General features: G+C 39.7%; 1 protein-coding gene across 1 annotated transcript in view; it reads right to left on the reverse strand.

Moving 5' to 3' along the window:
• The window catches only part of si (sucrase-isomaltase), a 217,565-nt gene that overhangs the window by 24,968 nt on the left and 175,688 nt on the right, over nucleotides 1-16,909 (reverse strand). The window contains exons 40-43 of the mRNA XM_061925793.1: nucleotides 8,647-8,795; nucleotides 3,980-4,064; nucleotides 3,779-3,835; nucleotides 2,167-2,291 (exon numbers count right to left, since the gene is read on the reverse strand). Coding sequence (XP_061781777.1) covers nucleotides 2,167-2,291; nucleotides 3,779-3,835; nucleotides 3,980-4,064; nucleotides 8,647-8,795 — 416 coding nt within the window. The remainder of the gene's footprint in view (nucleotides 1-2,166; nucleotides 2,292-3,778; nucleotides 3,836-3,979; nucleotides 4,065-8,646; nucleotides 8,796-16,909) is intronic.

Genomic DNA, 16,909 nt, shown 5'->3' on the forward strand with positions numbered 1-16,909 from the left:
ATATATATATATATATATATATATATATATATATATATATATATATATATATATATATATATATATATATATTTATTAAGTTAAAGTATCACTGATAGTCACACACACACTAGGTGTGGTGAGATTAGTCTCTGCATTTGAACCATCACCCTCACCCCCTGGGAGGTGAGAGGAGCAGTGAGCAGCAGCGGTGGCCGCGCTCGGGAATACTTTTTGATCATTTAACCCCCAATTCCAGCCCTTGATGCTGAGTGCCAAGCAGGGAGGTAATGGGTCCCATTTTTTGTAGTCTTTGGTATGACTCTGCCGGGGTTTGAACCCATGACCTATCGATCTCAGGGCGGACACTCTAACCACACATGTTTTAACCCAATGCTTAACTGCTCCTCTGCAAAACTGAAATCTAGGATTAAATTGCAAATCACTCAAAAACCCATATTGTACATAATAGAAATGTTTAGTAACAAAAAACAATTTCTGAGATATTTTACTAATATTATCGTAAATTCCAGACCATAAGCCACTACTTTTTTCCTTCAATTTGAACCCTGTGGCTAATAAAATGAGTATGGATTTTTGTTCTCTGATGGCCATATGCAATTCATCGATGGTGCTGCAGTGTCCTTCCCTTTAATGCTTTCAACCGGAAGTAGAAGTGCCGTTCAGTCTTCTAGCCGTCCACAGCATTTCTACTCGTATGGATTCTTCATTCGTCACTCCAAGCAATGTTAGTGAATTTTACAATACAACTAAAACAACTCTTACTTACTCAAAAGTCCCATGTGTGATGTCTGTGGGAGTGTTTTCATGCATATTTGTACGTGCTATCGTAATGTAATCAAGCGAGCGTCTTTAGCATTAGCTGATATGCTAAGACGTCTATGAGTGTTTGTGTTAGTATTATTAACTTACATTCGTTTTGTATTGTTTCGGTTTCACAAAATCCACGGTAAAATCACCAAAAACGTCACCGTTATTGAGTCTGTTTAGCTGATTGGAGAGCCAGCTGGTGGGTCCATGACGATGACTTCTGTTTTGTTTGATCAGTCGTTTTACTGCCGTGTTACAGACACCGTTTGGAAAGAATTAAGGATTGGTATGTAAATAAACATTTCCAAAATATTTTTGTGTAAATAACTCATGTCGCAACGTGTATATTTGCCGCTTATAGTCTGGTGTGGATTATATATGGAAAACATATTTTTATTCCCCCTAAAACCTAGTGGATGAGGCTTTTAGCGGTGTGCTCTTGTTAGAATATTTATGCATATATTATCACACGACTTTAGTATGCTTAAAGTTCGTTGCTATAGTTACTAGCTATTGTGCTCAAGCTGTACTTTTTCTATCTGTGCAAGGACAAACACTTCTTGTCTGAGGGGTGGCCTCAGCCGCAGATGTTATCTTTGTTTTAGCCCGCTAACAGCCAAGGACTTCAAGGACCTCAACGAAGATAAGACGACAGCACGCAGGCGAAGCAGAGACAAGGCGAAATCACAAGGCCCCAGCAGATTCCGTCACATATTGTGCGTACTGGAGCTGCTTTGCATGATATGTGTGACCACTTCTTTTGGAGGCGGCCTCAGTGATGTTGACTGGGGAACTCCTGAATAAATAGAGGGACGCGGGAGCTGTACCTTAGAGCGTAGGGCGAGACTGTGACTAAGTGTGCAGCTACATGCGTTCTCCTCATGAGCTAAATTGAACTCTGTCTCTGCATGATTCCTTGCTTCTTGTCTGTTTAATAGATGTCATCAGTGTTTGAACCTGTCAGCTCTATAGTCCGGAAAATATGGTATATTATATTATAGAATATAGTCATATTTTTTTTGTTTTTTATTAATACTTTTAAATACATTGTTTTACTATTTGTATGGATATTCCTTATTTTATTGTATTCATGCTTATTGTGTTGTGTACGTTAAGTGCTTATTTATTGTTTACCATTTTATTGATTGGTTTTGTTTAGCTGTGTTTTATATATAGAATGTTCTGTACTTTATTCATTTAGGTTGAATCCAGTTGTCACTCAAAACTAGTAAAGTATATTCTATTATTCACATGTTTATCCAGATACTAACCGCCATTGATTATTGGTAATAACTTGTTTATGTACCACTTTAATACACTACAGTATATTGATGTGAACCAACATATACATTGTACCTGTAGAATGTCATGTTCTCTGGTTTCTGCCATGGTATGATGTATCCTCCTCTGATGTGAAGATTGATATGGTCCATCGGTGTGGGCATCGAGATCATTTGGCGACGCACATTGATGTATTTGGCCTGATGAAAACAATATTAGCTACAGTACACTTCCATGATATTAACGTTTCCTATTTTTTGGACTAAAAGGCACATTTAAAATCTTTTCAATTCCTCAAAAATCGACAGTGCGCCTTATAACCTGATGCGCCAAATGTACGTATTAATTCTGGTTGTGCTTACCAACCTCAAATAATGTTTATTTGGTACATGGTGCAATGATAAGTGTGACCAGTAGATGGCTGTCACAATTGAAATACGTGTGGACTGCAGGTTGACGCCTGTTCAATTTATAATGCTAGCTAGTACAGGTTAGCAAGCGAGACCAAAACGTTGATGTTTTATTGAAAATGTAGAACATTACACACTGCACTCACAAATCTGTAAAAAGATTTTAGTAAAAACCTTTTTAAGCTACGATGGGCATGGCTAAGAGGGGAGGAGTATATTTACAGCTAGAATTCACCAAGTCAAGTATTTCATATATATATATATATATATATATATATATATATATATATATATATATATATATATATATATATATATATATATATATTTTATGTTTGACTGCCATCTACTGGTCACACTTATCACTGCACCATGTACCAAATAAAATAGCTTCGAGGTTGGTAAGCAAAACCAGAATTATTCCGCACATTCGGCACACCGGGTTATAAGGCGCACTGTCGAGTTTTGAGGGAAAAAAAACATATTTTAAATGCACATTATAGTCCGAAAAATACGGTAATCCAATGGCAGTGATAACCATTGAAAGAATGATCATGCCATATTCTGATCACCTGGAACTTTAATATAATAGTTTTGCAAAAATAATGACAGAACAGAAATTCACTACTGATGACTGCCCCGTGTTAAAGTTTTAAGAGGGCAGCGACAGAACGACAACGGTCAATTTTGCACTCAAAAAATAGTGTGTACCTAAACACTGTTTATGAGGCAATCCATCGAACCATCCAGTTCGGTTATTCAGCTGTCATTTATTTTTACTTTAATGCCAATGCTGGAATATAAAAAAATAAATAAAATAAACAACTAATGCAAAACGCTGTTGAACTTATTGCTGATGCAAAAATCAATGTTTACGACGGCAATTGCATTTTGTGCTGGTATAAATTTAAGTTTCAAACATGTCACATTTTAAGTCAGGTACTTAAACAAAAATACTGAGCCTCCACCTCAGTCAAAGGGTTCCTATCAAAAAAAAAAGTTATTAAATCAGCCGACACCAGAGTCTCATAACAATAAAAGCAAGCGCTGAAGTGTTTAATATAATCATGCAACAGGCGTACATATTTTATTGGTATTTCTTTTCATTATTATCTGCAGTCATTAGGTTCAACCTAATTATTAAAAAATATAATAAAAATACCTCCAATAAATGGTGCTTCAATGTCATTTTTCCTTCTGCATTTTTAATTCAAACAGGAATACTTAAAACAAAATGTGTTTAGTGCATCATGTCAAGGTTGCAAATGTGGACTTACCGTGTAGTAGTCATACCAGCGTGCATCAGGGACATAGCCCTCGACCTGAGTAGCTCCCTGCAGTGCCAAAGCATATAGTTGGACTTTAAAAAGAATAACTTGATCATCAGCACAAATGTTGTCCAAGGTTTACTTAACACCGTGTCTATGGTAATTGTGCAGTGTGTGTGTGTGTGTGTGTGTGTGTGTGTGTGTGTGTACCGCTTCAAGGGCAGGCGTGATTAGAAGAGCCGGTCCCCAGAGAAATTGTTTATGAATGTCCCAAGTAGTCCGATCCGTCACAAACCTGTCAGCACAAAAGATAACAAACTCAACTAGGAAATAACCACCGACACACTATACTCGCGATCAAAAGTTTACATACACTTGTAAATAATATAATGTCATGGCTGGGTTCAGTTTCCAATAATTTCTACAACTCTTGTTTTTAGAATGATTGGAGCACATACTTGTTGGTCACAAAAACTATTCATGAAGTTTGGTTCTTTTATGAATTTATTATGAGTCTACTGAAAATGTGAGCAAATCTGCTGGGTCAAAAGTATACATATAGCAATGTTAATATTTGCTTACATGTCCCTTGGCAAGTTTCACTGCAATAAGGCACTTTTGGTAGCCAAGTAAAATTCCTAGTTTTTTTAAACCCGTTCTCCATCCATCCATCCATCCATCTTCTTCCGTTTATCCGAGGTCGGGTCGCGGGGGCAGCAGCCTAAGCAGGGAAGCCCAGACTTTCCTCTCCCCAGCCACTTCGTCCAGCTCTTCCCGAGGGATCCCGAGGCGTTCCCCGGCCAGCCGGGAGACATAGACTTCCCAACGTGTCCTGGGTCTTCCCCGTGGCCTCCTACCGGTTGGACGTGCCCGAAACACCTCCCGAGGGAGGCGTTCGGGTGGCATCCTGACCAGATGCCCGAACCACCTCATCTGGCTCCTCTCCATGTGGAGGAGCAGCGGCTTTACTTTGAGCTCTCCCCGGATGTCAGAGCTTCTCACCCTATCTCTAAGGGAGAGCCCCGCCACCCGGCGGAGGAAACTCATTTCGGCCGCTTGTACCCGTGATCTTGCCCTTTCGGTCATAACCCAAAGCTCATGACCATAGGTGAGGATGAGAACATAGATCGACCGGTAAATTGAGAGCTTTGCCTTCCGGCTCAGCTCCTTCTTCACCACAACGGATCGATACAGCGTCCACATTACTGAAGACGCCACAACAATCCGCCTGTCGATCTCACGATCCACTTTTCCCCCAGTCGTGAACAAGACTCCTAGGTACTTGAACTCCTCCACTTGGGGCAGGGTCTCCTCCCCAACCCGGAGATGGCACTCCACCCTCTACCGGGCGAGAACCATGGACTCGGACTTGGATGTGCTGATTCTCATCCCAGTCGCTTCACACTCGGCTGCGAACCGATCCAGTGAGAGCTGAAGATCCTGGCCAGATGAAGCCATCGGGACCACATCATCTGCAAAAAGCAGAGACCTAATCCTGCAGCCACCAAACCGGATCCCCTCAACGCCTTGACTGCGCCTAGAAATTCTGTCCATAAAAGTTATGAACAGAATCAGTGACAAAGGGCAGCCTTGACGGAGTCCAACCCTCACTGGAAACGGGTCCGACTTACTGCCGGCAATGCGGACCAAGCTCTGACACTGATCATACAGGGAGCGGACCGCCACAATCAGACAGTCCGATACCCCATACTCTCTGAGCACTCCTCACAGGACCTCCCGAGGGACACGGTCAAATGCCTTCTCCAAGTCCACAAAGCACATGGAGACTGGTTGGGCAAACTCCCATGCACCCTCAAGGGAAGAAACTCAGTTTTGTTTAATAAAATTGTACCCAAACATTTAATAAAGTCAAATACAAATAAGGCAACAAGAGAAGAATCTAACACTTCTATTTTCTAAAGTAAATCTGTACAGCATACAGGATCGACATCGACATCAGGGGTCCCGAACTATGGCCCGCGGGACGGATCCAGCCAGCCACTGTCCAAAATCCGGCCCGCGGAAAGTCTCAAATTACAAAAAAAGATATATATTTTTTATTTTTAATTATTATTTTTTTTAAATCTGTCCTTGCTACTCTCGGCATCTCCTAGTCCAGGGGGTCGGCAACCCAAAATGTTGAAAGAGCCATATTGGACCAAAAATACAAAAAAAAATCTGTCTGGAGCCGCAAAAAATTTAAAGCCATATTACATACAGATAGTGTGTCATGAGATATACATTGAATTAAGATGACTTAAAGGAAACTAAATGAGCTCAAATATAGCTACAAATGAGGCATAATGATGCAATATGTACATATAGCTAGCCTAAATAGCATGTTAGCATCGATTAGCTTGCAGTCATGCAGTGACCAAATATGTCTGATTAGCACTCCCCACAAGTCAATAACATAAACAAAACTCACCTTTGTGGATTCATGCACAACGTTAAAAGTTTGGTGGACAAAATGTGACAGAAAAAGAAGTGGCATAAAACACGTCCTAGAAAGTCGGAGAAGGTTATACATGTAAACAAACTACGGTGAGTTCAAGGACCGCCAAAATTAGTAGGACAAAACGGCGTTTGAAGCATGTTTAATACAAACAGTGTGCTTTATAACAATTAGGGATGTTTGTGTCATGTTTGTCCTCCTACAGAAACCATATTAAAACAAAAAATATATATTTTTCCCCTCATATTTTTTCATTTTTCATACATTTTTGAAAAAGCTCCAGAGAGCCACTAGGGCGGCGCTAAAGAGCCGCATGCGGCTCTAGAGCCGTTGGTTGCCGACCCCTGTCCTAGCCGCTCGGGCAAATCATATTGTCTAAAAATGCATTTTCCCATCGGTAACGTGACATCATCTCACTCTGAATATATATACATACATATATATATATATATATATATATACATATATATATATATATATATATATATACATATATATATACATATATATATATATATATATATATATATATATATATATATATATATATAAATATATATATGTATATAAACATATATATATATATATATATATATATATATACATATATATGTCTTAATAAGGTTATCCAAAAAATAGTGCTCGATACCGTAGTAGAGCGCAATATATGTATGTGTGGGAAAAAAAATCACAAGACTATTTCATCTCTACAGGCCTGTTTCATGAGGGGGGGGTACCCTCAATCATCAGGAGATTTTAATGGGAGCATTCGCATACCATGGTTTATATAGGGCACAGAGTGGGTGGGTACAGGCTGGCGTAGGGGCGTGGTGATTGGCTCATGTGTTACCTAGGAGGTGTTTCCGTCTATGGCGGCATGCTGTTACAATTTCGCTGCGCTTGTTGAGGGATGACAGGTCTGGACGGTAAATAATAAACAGTTTCTCTTTCAAGCATAGGTTGCATCTTTTATTACCACTATTGTAAGGTGTGCTGGATGCAAGAATTTGCCATGTTATTGAATATTCAACATTATTGTCTTTGAGGTCCCAAATGTGTTTGCTGAGTTCTGTGGTATTTCGCAGGTTTTTGTTCCTGAAAGAAGCCTTGTGATTGTTCCATCTGGTTTTGAATTCTCCCTCGGTTAATCCTACATATGTGTCGGATGTGTTAATGTCCTTGCGTATTACCTTAGATTGGTAGACAACTGATGTTTGTAAGCACCCCCCGTTGAGAGGGCAATCAGGTTTCTTTCGACAGTTACAGCCTTTGTTGGTTTTGGAGTCGCTCTGTCTGGGGGCCGACGGCTCATTTGCAATTGTTTTGTTGTGGTTTGAGATGATTTGTCGTATATTGTTCATGCAGCTGTAGCTCAATTTAATGTTGTTCTTGTTGAATACTTTTCTTAGGGTGTTGTCTTTGGGAAAGTGTTGGTGGTGGGTGGGTGGTTGCTGTCATGGTGCACGTATTAGAGTGTTGTGTTGGGTTTCGTGAATGGTTGGTAGCTGTTATTTCTCAGGTTGAAAGTGACTGTGAAGTGCTCCGTCAAAACTTCCCACTTTTTGACGGAGCAGAAACGTGTGAACTCGTTGGGAGTTTCCTCCTCTCCCAGCTCGCTAGCCTCAATCTGAACCTTGGTATTTACCGTGATGACGGACTGGCAGTGTGTTGCGCCTCGCCCCCCCCCTCATGAAACAGGCCTGTAGAGATGAAATAGTCTTGTGATTTTTTTTCCCACACATACATATATATACATATATATATATATATATATATATATATATATATATATATATATATATATATATATATATATATATACATACATATATACATATATATATACACATGTATATATATATATATATATATATATATACACACATAAATATATATATATATATATATATATATATATATATATATATATATATATATATATATATATATATATATATATATATATATAGGCCAACACAGGAATGAGACCATGTGAATCCCTTCCCTACTGTAGATGTATGCTATCAAGAGAACAACAAACGGAGAACCCTGCAAATAAACAGATGTCATTTATGACCCTCGGACCGGTCTGGAGTGCCAAGAAGACAATCAAATGTGACTATCTCAAGGAAGTTAACGTTGTAACAAGGTTTGCGTAGATGGACCAGCGGAGGGGTGTGGCGAGGAAGGCTTTCTGCCAGAGCAAACTGGGCTTAGCTACAGCCCGGTGGTGGCACAACATGTCTACAGACCCACGTCCCCAATCTCACAACCGTTGTATGGAGCTGGGGATTCCTAGGGTTCCCATTCTACCTCCCGTCCAAAGAAGCAGGATGGGGGTTCAATGCCAAGTTGATAGTCGAATCCGACTCCTCTGAATCGAATCGTCGACTATATTCTAAGACACCCAAAGTGGACTCACTCGTGCAGTAGCGGTCTGACGACGGTGCTTCCTGAGACATGTGCTTCAAACATGAGCGTGTACAGGTACGGCAGGAGGGTGTAACGGATGTTGAGGACTTTCCGGGATGCCTCTGCGAAGGTGGAGTTCCAGGCAACCGGATCTTGTCTCTGACGACAAAAAAGAAACAGACGTGAGCAATACATCAGGCTAGACTACTGCAACGCACTTCTTGTCGGGATCCCCAGCAAGAACATCCAGAAGCTGCGATACATACACAATAGTGCTGCTAAGATCCTGATGAGAGTGCGGAAATATGACCATATCACACCAATTCTCAAATACCTTCATTTGTCACACCGCGGTGAGGGAAGTCTTGTCTTGGTTTTTTCTGTCTTGTGATTTGCATGTTTTATTTTGAAAAGCAACTCCTCTTGTTTTAGGTCACGGGTCCTTCCTCTTGTGTCACCAGTCTGACATCATTCCTGACCCTTGATTGTTTCCACCTGTTTCCCATTACCCTCATGTTCTGTATAAGCCCATGCCTCCCCTTGTTCTGTGCCAGATTGTCTCGAGCTTTCGTGCCTGTCTAGCTTCCATGTTCATGTTCATGTCCATGCCTTGCCTTGTCCCACGTCTACGTCCTTGTTTCCAGAATATCCCACGCTGTAATTTTGAATTAACTTTTTCCCCTCCCTCAGAGCGACTTTTGTTATTCAGCCTTTTTTCTACCGCAGTGGTGAGTTATAATTTTTCCCTAATGATCTTTCCTCAAAGTTTTTGAGTGATTTTTTGTTTACATTTATTAGAGTAGTAAGTTTTATAGTCTTTATTTTCTTCCTCCTGTTGGAGCGTTTTTTTGTTAAAGTTTTTTGATAACAGATACGGTGCTAATTATAATTGTCCTTATTTTTGTATTTCCTCCTTTTGGAGTGATTTTCGGTTTTTCCCTTTTGGAACATTTTTTCGATATCTATTTTTGTGATTTCATAGTATTTGAATTTACTCTGCTCTGGAGGCTTAAAGAGTTTTTCAAAATAAAAGCTTTATTTAGAATCACATCTCTGCATCTGAGTCCCTTCCTTCGTCCAAGCCTGACATCACTGGCTTCCTGTTCCACTCAGGATTGAATACAAAGTCTCCCTACTAACCCACCAGTGCCTCCATGGAAATGCCCCCCTCTACCTCAAAGTACTACTCACCCCCAAATCCTCCACACGACACCTCCGCTCCGGACAGGCTAACCTCCTCCAACCTCAGAGGACAAAGCTACGAACAATGGGAGACCGGGCTTTCTGCTCTGCTGCTCCCAGTCTGTGGGACGCTCTCCCTGACCACCCGAGGGCACCACAGACTGTGGATGTTTTTTTTAAAAATGCTTAAAAACCCTTCTTTTTAAAAAAGCCTCTTTTTTTTTTAGATATATGCATACTAGTTCTAGCTATTTGGCTGTTCTATTTTTTATTTGTATTTATTTGTATTTATTATCTTTTTATTTTTATTTGTTTTAATACACTGTAGCACTTCCAGGTTGTTTACTCAATGTAAAGTGCTTTTTACAAATAAAATCTATTATTATTATTATTATTATTATTATCGCTCACATTTCCAAAGAACTGAAAGAAAGAATACAAAGGACTTACTTATTGTAGACATACAGTATCCTACATGACCTTTGATGGTTCAAGAACATTTTCTTTTAGCTGTAATATTGGAGACAATGATTCAACTTTAAGAGAAGATTCTTCATCATCGGGTATAAACAATGGCTTCACCTTCATACAAATGGGATTTTATTTTGTATTTTGGTCTGTGGAAAAGTAGTTGACTGATTCCCAGGGATTACATCTTGCTGACATAAATGCTATCATCAATGCTCTTCAGCTCCAGGCAGTATCTAAAGATCCTTGCAACTCGGTATTAACCATCCTGCAATCAATTAGCCGAACGATGGTCCTGAGGATGCCATCAACATATCACATTCAAACTGCTATCTGTAACATTTTTCAGACATAGGCCGCATGCTTTGACCATGATTTAGGCATGGATATATTTTTAATTCAAAAAAATTGTGCTGCAGTAACAGTTGGGGATGCATACCGGATACTGAATTATGTCGGTACTACATGGGTAGCTACTAAGGCTGGGAATCTTTTGGCACCACACGATTCCACTCGATTCAATTCTTGGGGGTAACAATTCGATGCAAAATTAATAGTTTTTAATAACATTGGGTGCCAGTTCTAGGATTAACTACATTCCTCAAAAAAATAGATAAACAGTTTTAATACATTTCTCTATTACCTGACAGAAAACTGGTTTTGTTTATTAAAATTTACCTAAACATTTAATAAAGTCAAATACTAATTAGACAACAATAGAAGTATCCCACACTTAATTTTGTCCAAAGTAAATCGGTACAGCAGATACGGGAACCTTCATTGGCAGCAACACATGGCAAACACGTTGTCACAGGGGCATTTTTACCACCGTGTTACATGGCCTTTCCTTTTAACAACACTCAATAAATATTTGGTAACTGAGGAGACCAATTTTTGAAGCTTTTAAGGTGGAATTATTTCCCATTCTTGCTTGATGTACAGCTTAAGTTGTTCAACAGTCCGGAGGTCTCCGTTGTCGTATTTTAGGCTTCATTATGTGCCACACATTTTCAATGAGAGACAGGTCTGGACTACTGGCAAGCCAGTCTAGTACCCGCACTCTTTTACTATGAAGCCACGCTGTTGTAACACGTGGCTTAGCATTGTCTTGCTGAAATAAGCAGGGGCGTCAATGAAAAAGAAGCTGCTTGGATAGCAACACATGTTGCTCCAAAACCTGTATGTACCTTTCAGCATTAATGGTGCCTTCACAGATGTGTAAGTTACCCATGCCCCCATACCATCACAGATGCCTATAACAATCCGGATGGTTCTTTTCCTCTTTGGTTCGGAGGACACGACGTCCGCAGTTTCCAAAAACAATTTGAAATGTGGACTCGTCAGACCACAGAACACTTTTCCACTTTGCATCAGTCCATCTTAGATGAGCTCGGGCCCAGCAAAGCTGGCGGCGTTTATGGGTGTTGTTGATAAATGGCTTTGGCTTTGGCTTTGCATAGTAGAGTTTAACTTGCACTTACAGATGTAGCGACAAACTGTAGTTACTGACAGCGGTTTTCTGAAGTGTTCCTGAGCCCATAAGGTGATATCCTTTACACACTGATGTAGGTTTTTGATGCAGTACCGCCTGAGGGATCGAAGGTCACAGGCATTCATTGTTGGTTTTCGGCATTACCGCTTATGTGCAGTGATTTCTCCAGATTCTCTGAACCTTTTGATGATTTTACGGACCGTAGATGGTGATATCCCTAAATTCCTTGCAGTAGCTCGTTGAGAAATGTTGTTCTTAAACTGTTCAACAATTTGCTCACGCATTTGTTCACAAAGTGGTGACCCTTGCCCCATCCTTGTTTGTGAATGACTGAGTATTTCATGGATGCGACCCAATCATGGCACCCACAGGTTCCCAATTAGCCGTGTTCACCTGTGGGATGTTCCAAATAAGTGTTTGATGAGCATTCCTCAACTTTCTCAGTCTTTTTTGCCACTTGTGCCAGCTTTTTTGAAACATGTTGCAGGCATCAAATTCCAAATGAGCTAATATTTGCAAAACATAACAACGTTTAACAGTTTGAACGTTACGTATCTCATCTTTGCAGTCTATTCAATTGAACATAGGTTGAAAAGTATTTGCAAATCATTGTATTCTGTTTTTATTTACGATTCAACGTGCCAACTGCACTGGTTTGGGGTTTTGTACAGTTCCAAACGTACACACCTGGGGTGTCCATTTTTTTGGGCTTCCAAGAGCCATACTTGCCAACCCTCCCGGCTATTCCGGGAGACTCCCGAAATTCAGCTCCTCTCCCGAAAACCTCCCGGGACAAATTTTCTCCCGAAAATCTCCCGAAATTCAGGCGGAGCTGGAGGCCACGCCCCCTCCAGCTCCATGCAGACCTGAGTGAGGACAGCCTGTTTTCACGTCCGCTTTCCCATAATATAAACGGCGTGCCTGCCCAATCACATTATAACTATAGAATGATCGAGGGCGAGTTCTTGGTTTCTTATGTGGGTTTATTGTTAGGCAGTTTCATTAACGTCCTCCCAGCGCGGCAACAACACACAACAGCTGCAGTCACGTTTTCGTCTACCGTAAACAGCAATGTTGTGACACTCTTAAACAGGACAATACTGCCATCTACTGTACATGCATATGTGACAATAACATCTATGGCTTTTAGAGAGTGCAGTGCACAACTGCGCACACAACAAGGAGACGAAGCAGAATGCATCATCAGAGAGGGTGTTCAGCATGGTTAGAAAAAAAGTGACGGAGAATAGAACAAGGATGGACAATTCAACCCTTAACTCAACAATGAGTAGATGAGTGTGTATATGTGTAAATAAATGAACACTGAAATTCAAGTATTTCTCTTATTTATATATATATATATGTATATATATATATATATATATATATATATATATATATATATAGCTAGAATTCACTGAAAGTCAAGTATTTCTTATATATACTTGGTGAATTCTAGCTGTAAATATACTCCTCCCCTCTTAACCCCTCCCCAACCACGCCTCCAACCACGCCCCCACCCCAACCACGACCCCCCACCTCCCAAAATCGGAGGTCTCAAGGTTGGCAAGTATGCCAAGAGCCAAAGTCTAAAATGTGCCAGTGGGCCATGGGCCAAACATAGTGATTATAAGTGCACAATATGTAAACGTTTAATCCCTTACCATGCACCAATAATTAAGGTAGTAGAGAGCATCAATATCAACAGATGGCAACTTGTTAGCCTTGCGGACATGCCATCAATGATTGTGTGAGCTAAAAGAGTATGATTATACATAACATTTGGGGAAGCCACCCTTTGGCGGGCCAAACAAAATAACTCAGTGGACCGATTTTGGCCCCCGGACTCCACTATGGTCACCCCTGGTCTACACAGTTGCATTTTTACAACTTAATAATCTTAATAATGTACTTTTTTCCCCCCCAAAACAAAGTCAACCAGCTTTTTTCACTTATTTAGGACCCCAAAAGTTAAAAAGCACAACCAATGATCATACGGTCCTCCAAAAATTGGCCATCTTTGACCAATTTGTTAAAAAACAAAATAAACAAATGTATAAAGTCATTGGCCTGTGTAGGTAATCTACCATTAGAGAATGGCTTTGCATGGTTTTATTTGAAGGGACTAAGTACAGTACAGTTTAAGGTTTAGGTTTACAATGTAATAACACAGTTGACAAGGCCAGAGACATTTATCAGGGAGACCATGGCCTGGATTAACCTATTGTGTGCAATAACACAATAAAAAAAGGCAACCAAAGCCGTTTTTCCAGAAGATCATTTCACAATCGCATTCATAATGTTATCCTAATTGTACTTTGAGCATTTATTGGAATATCTATATTTTGTGGTCGAGTGACGACGAGAGAAAAATAGCTGTCGGGCTAAGTCTGCTGTGTTGACAGAAATAACAAATGCAAACCCCCAAACCAGTGAAGTGTAAATGGTAAATAACAACAAAATACAAAAATTTGCAAATCTTTGTCAACCTATATTCAATTGAATGGACTGCAGCGAGAAGATACTTAACGTCCGAACTGGAGAATGTTGTTATTTTTTGCAAATAGTAGCTCATTTGGAATTTGAGGCCTGCAACATGTTTCAAAAAAGCTGGCACAAGTGGCAAAAAAGACTGAGAAAATTGAGGAATGCTCATCCAACACTTATTTGGAACATCCCACAGGTGAACAGGCTAGTTGGGAACAGGTGAGTGCCATGAAATGCTCAGTCATTCACAAACAGGGATGGGGCGAGGGTCACCACTTTGTCAACAAATGCGTGAGCAAATTGGCGAACAGTTTGAGAACAACATTTTTCAACGAGCTATTGCAAGGAATTTAGGGATTTCACCATCTACGGTTCATAATATCATCAAAAGGTTCAAAGAATCTGGAGAAAAATCACTGCACAAAAGCGATGATATTACGGACCTTCGATCCCTCAGGCTGCATCAGAAAGAGACATCAGTGTGTAAAAGATATCACCACATGGGCTCAGGAACACTTCAGAAAACCACTGTCAGTAACTACAGTTTGTCGCTACATCTGTAAGTGCAAGTTAAAACTCTACTATGCAAAGCCAAAGCCATTTATCAACAACACCCAGAAACGCTGCCCGCTTTGCTGGGCTCGAGCTCATCTAAGATGGACTAATGCAAAGTGGAAAAGTGTTCTGTGGTCTGACGAGGCCACATTTCAAATAGTTTTTGGAAACTGTGGACATCGGGTCCTCCGGAGCAAAGAGGAAAATAACAATCCGGACTGTTCTAGGCGCAAAGTTGAAAAGCCAGCATCTGTGATGGTATGGGGGTGTATTAGTGCCCAAGGCATGGGTAACGTATACATCTGTGAAGGCACCATTAATGCTGAAGGGTATATATAGGTTTTGGAGCAACATATGTTGCCATCCAAGCTACGTTATCATGGACGCCCCTGCTTATTTCAGGAAGAAAATGCCAAGCCACGTCTTACAACAGTGTGACTTTATAGTAAAAGAGTGCAGGTACTACACTGGCCTGCCTGTAGTCCAGACCTGTCTCCCATTGAAAATGTGTGGCGCATTATGAAGCCTAAAATACCACAACGGAGACCCCCGGACTGTTGAACAACTTAAGCTGTACATCAAGCAAGAATGGGAAAGAATTCCACCTGAGAAGCTTCAAAAATGTGTCTCCTCAGTTCCCAAACGTTTACTGAGTGTTGTTAAAAGGAAAGGCCATGTAACACAGTGGTGAACATGCCCTTTCCCAACTACTTTGGCACATGTTGCCATGAAATTCTAAGTTAATTATTATTTGCAAAAAAAAAATAAAGTTTATGAGTTTTAACATCAAATATCTTGTCTTTGTAGTGCATTCAATTGAAGATGGGTTGAAAAGAATTTGCAAATCGTTGTATTCTGTTTATATTTACATCTAACACAATTTCCCAACTCATATGGAAACGGGGTTTGTAAGTTGAAAAGGATTTGGAAATCATTGTATTCTGTTTTTATTTATGATTTACACAACGTGCCAACTTCACTGGTTTTGCACAAAAGAAAGAAAATAATTCTAGGCTTAATATATACCGAGAAAATATATTTAATGTTCACACACACAAGTATTGGCTGTTAAAGTCAACACATTTCCCGAAAGCTATTTTGTTTGTGATGTTTTTTTTAGCATCCCTGTCATGGAAAACGTACGCCAAGAGTCAGCACTATTCTCAACAACAACAACGACAGCGGCTTGTGCACCTGCACACTCTAATGAGGTTCGGTGCAAAAAAAAAAAAAAAAAAAAAAAAAAAAAAATCGGTCTTCATTTGAATAATATTGTTTGATTGACACTGTCACAGGTATTACTCCAGCAGTTATGTGTAAATCAGGGTGAAATGTGACTCCAGGATTAAAATGATTTCATACATTTCACACTATTAGAGCATATTCTCTGTTCAACTGTGATTTGACGGTTGGAGGAGATAATGCTTATTAGAATATGTTTAACTGTCGACCAATAGTTGCAAAAACTGCTGACATTTTAGTATTTGATTGAGAACAGAACAGTTCCATTATCTTCTGACCCAAGGAGGTTACCTTTTAATTTCTGAGAAAATGTACAAAGCGGTAATTAATTGGAAGCACGGGAGTTTTTAGCCGTCCTGCTCCTCTTGCAACCCTTGTTTCACAATCCTGAATGTGTTTGAATTCCTTCCGACACAGCACACATCAAAATATGGCAAAACGGAACGGGAAATTTGGGTTTCCAAGCCTGGCAATCAGAAAAAAAATAGCTTTTTGATCTTGAAAGGGATATATTATGGAAAACCGACTTTCTCACTGCATTTCTACACGTACAGTGGTGTCTCAAAATACGTATTGGACATGAGCGGTCTCTCGGCGAATTGTTATGATGTAGGCTGGAAGAAAAAAATGACGAAACCCAAAACCAGTGAAGTTGGCACGTTGTGTAATTTGTAAATAAAAACAGAATACAGGTATATATATATATATATATATATATATATATATATATATATATATATATATATATATATATATATATATATACACACACATACATATATATATATATACACACATATATATATACATATATATATATATACATGCATATATATACATATACATA

The sequence above is a fragment of the Nerophis lumbriciformis genome, linkage group LG30, assembly GCF_033978685.3.
Source record: "Nerophis lumbriciformis linkage group LG30, RoL_Nlum_v2.1, whole genome shotgun sequence".
Lineage (NCBI taxonomy): Eukaryota > Metazoa > Chordata > Actinopteri > Syngnathiformes > Syngnathidae > Nerophis > Nerophis lumbriciformis.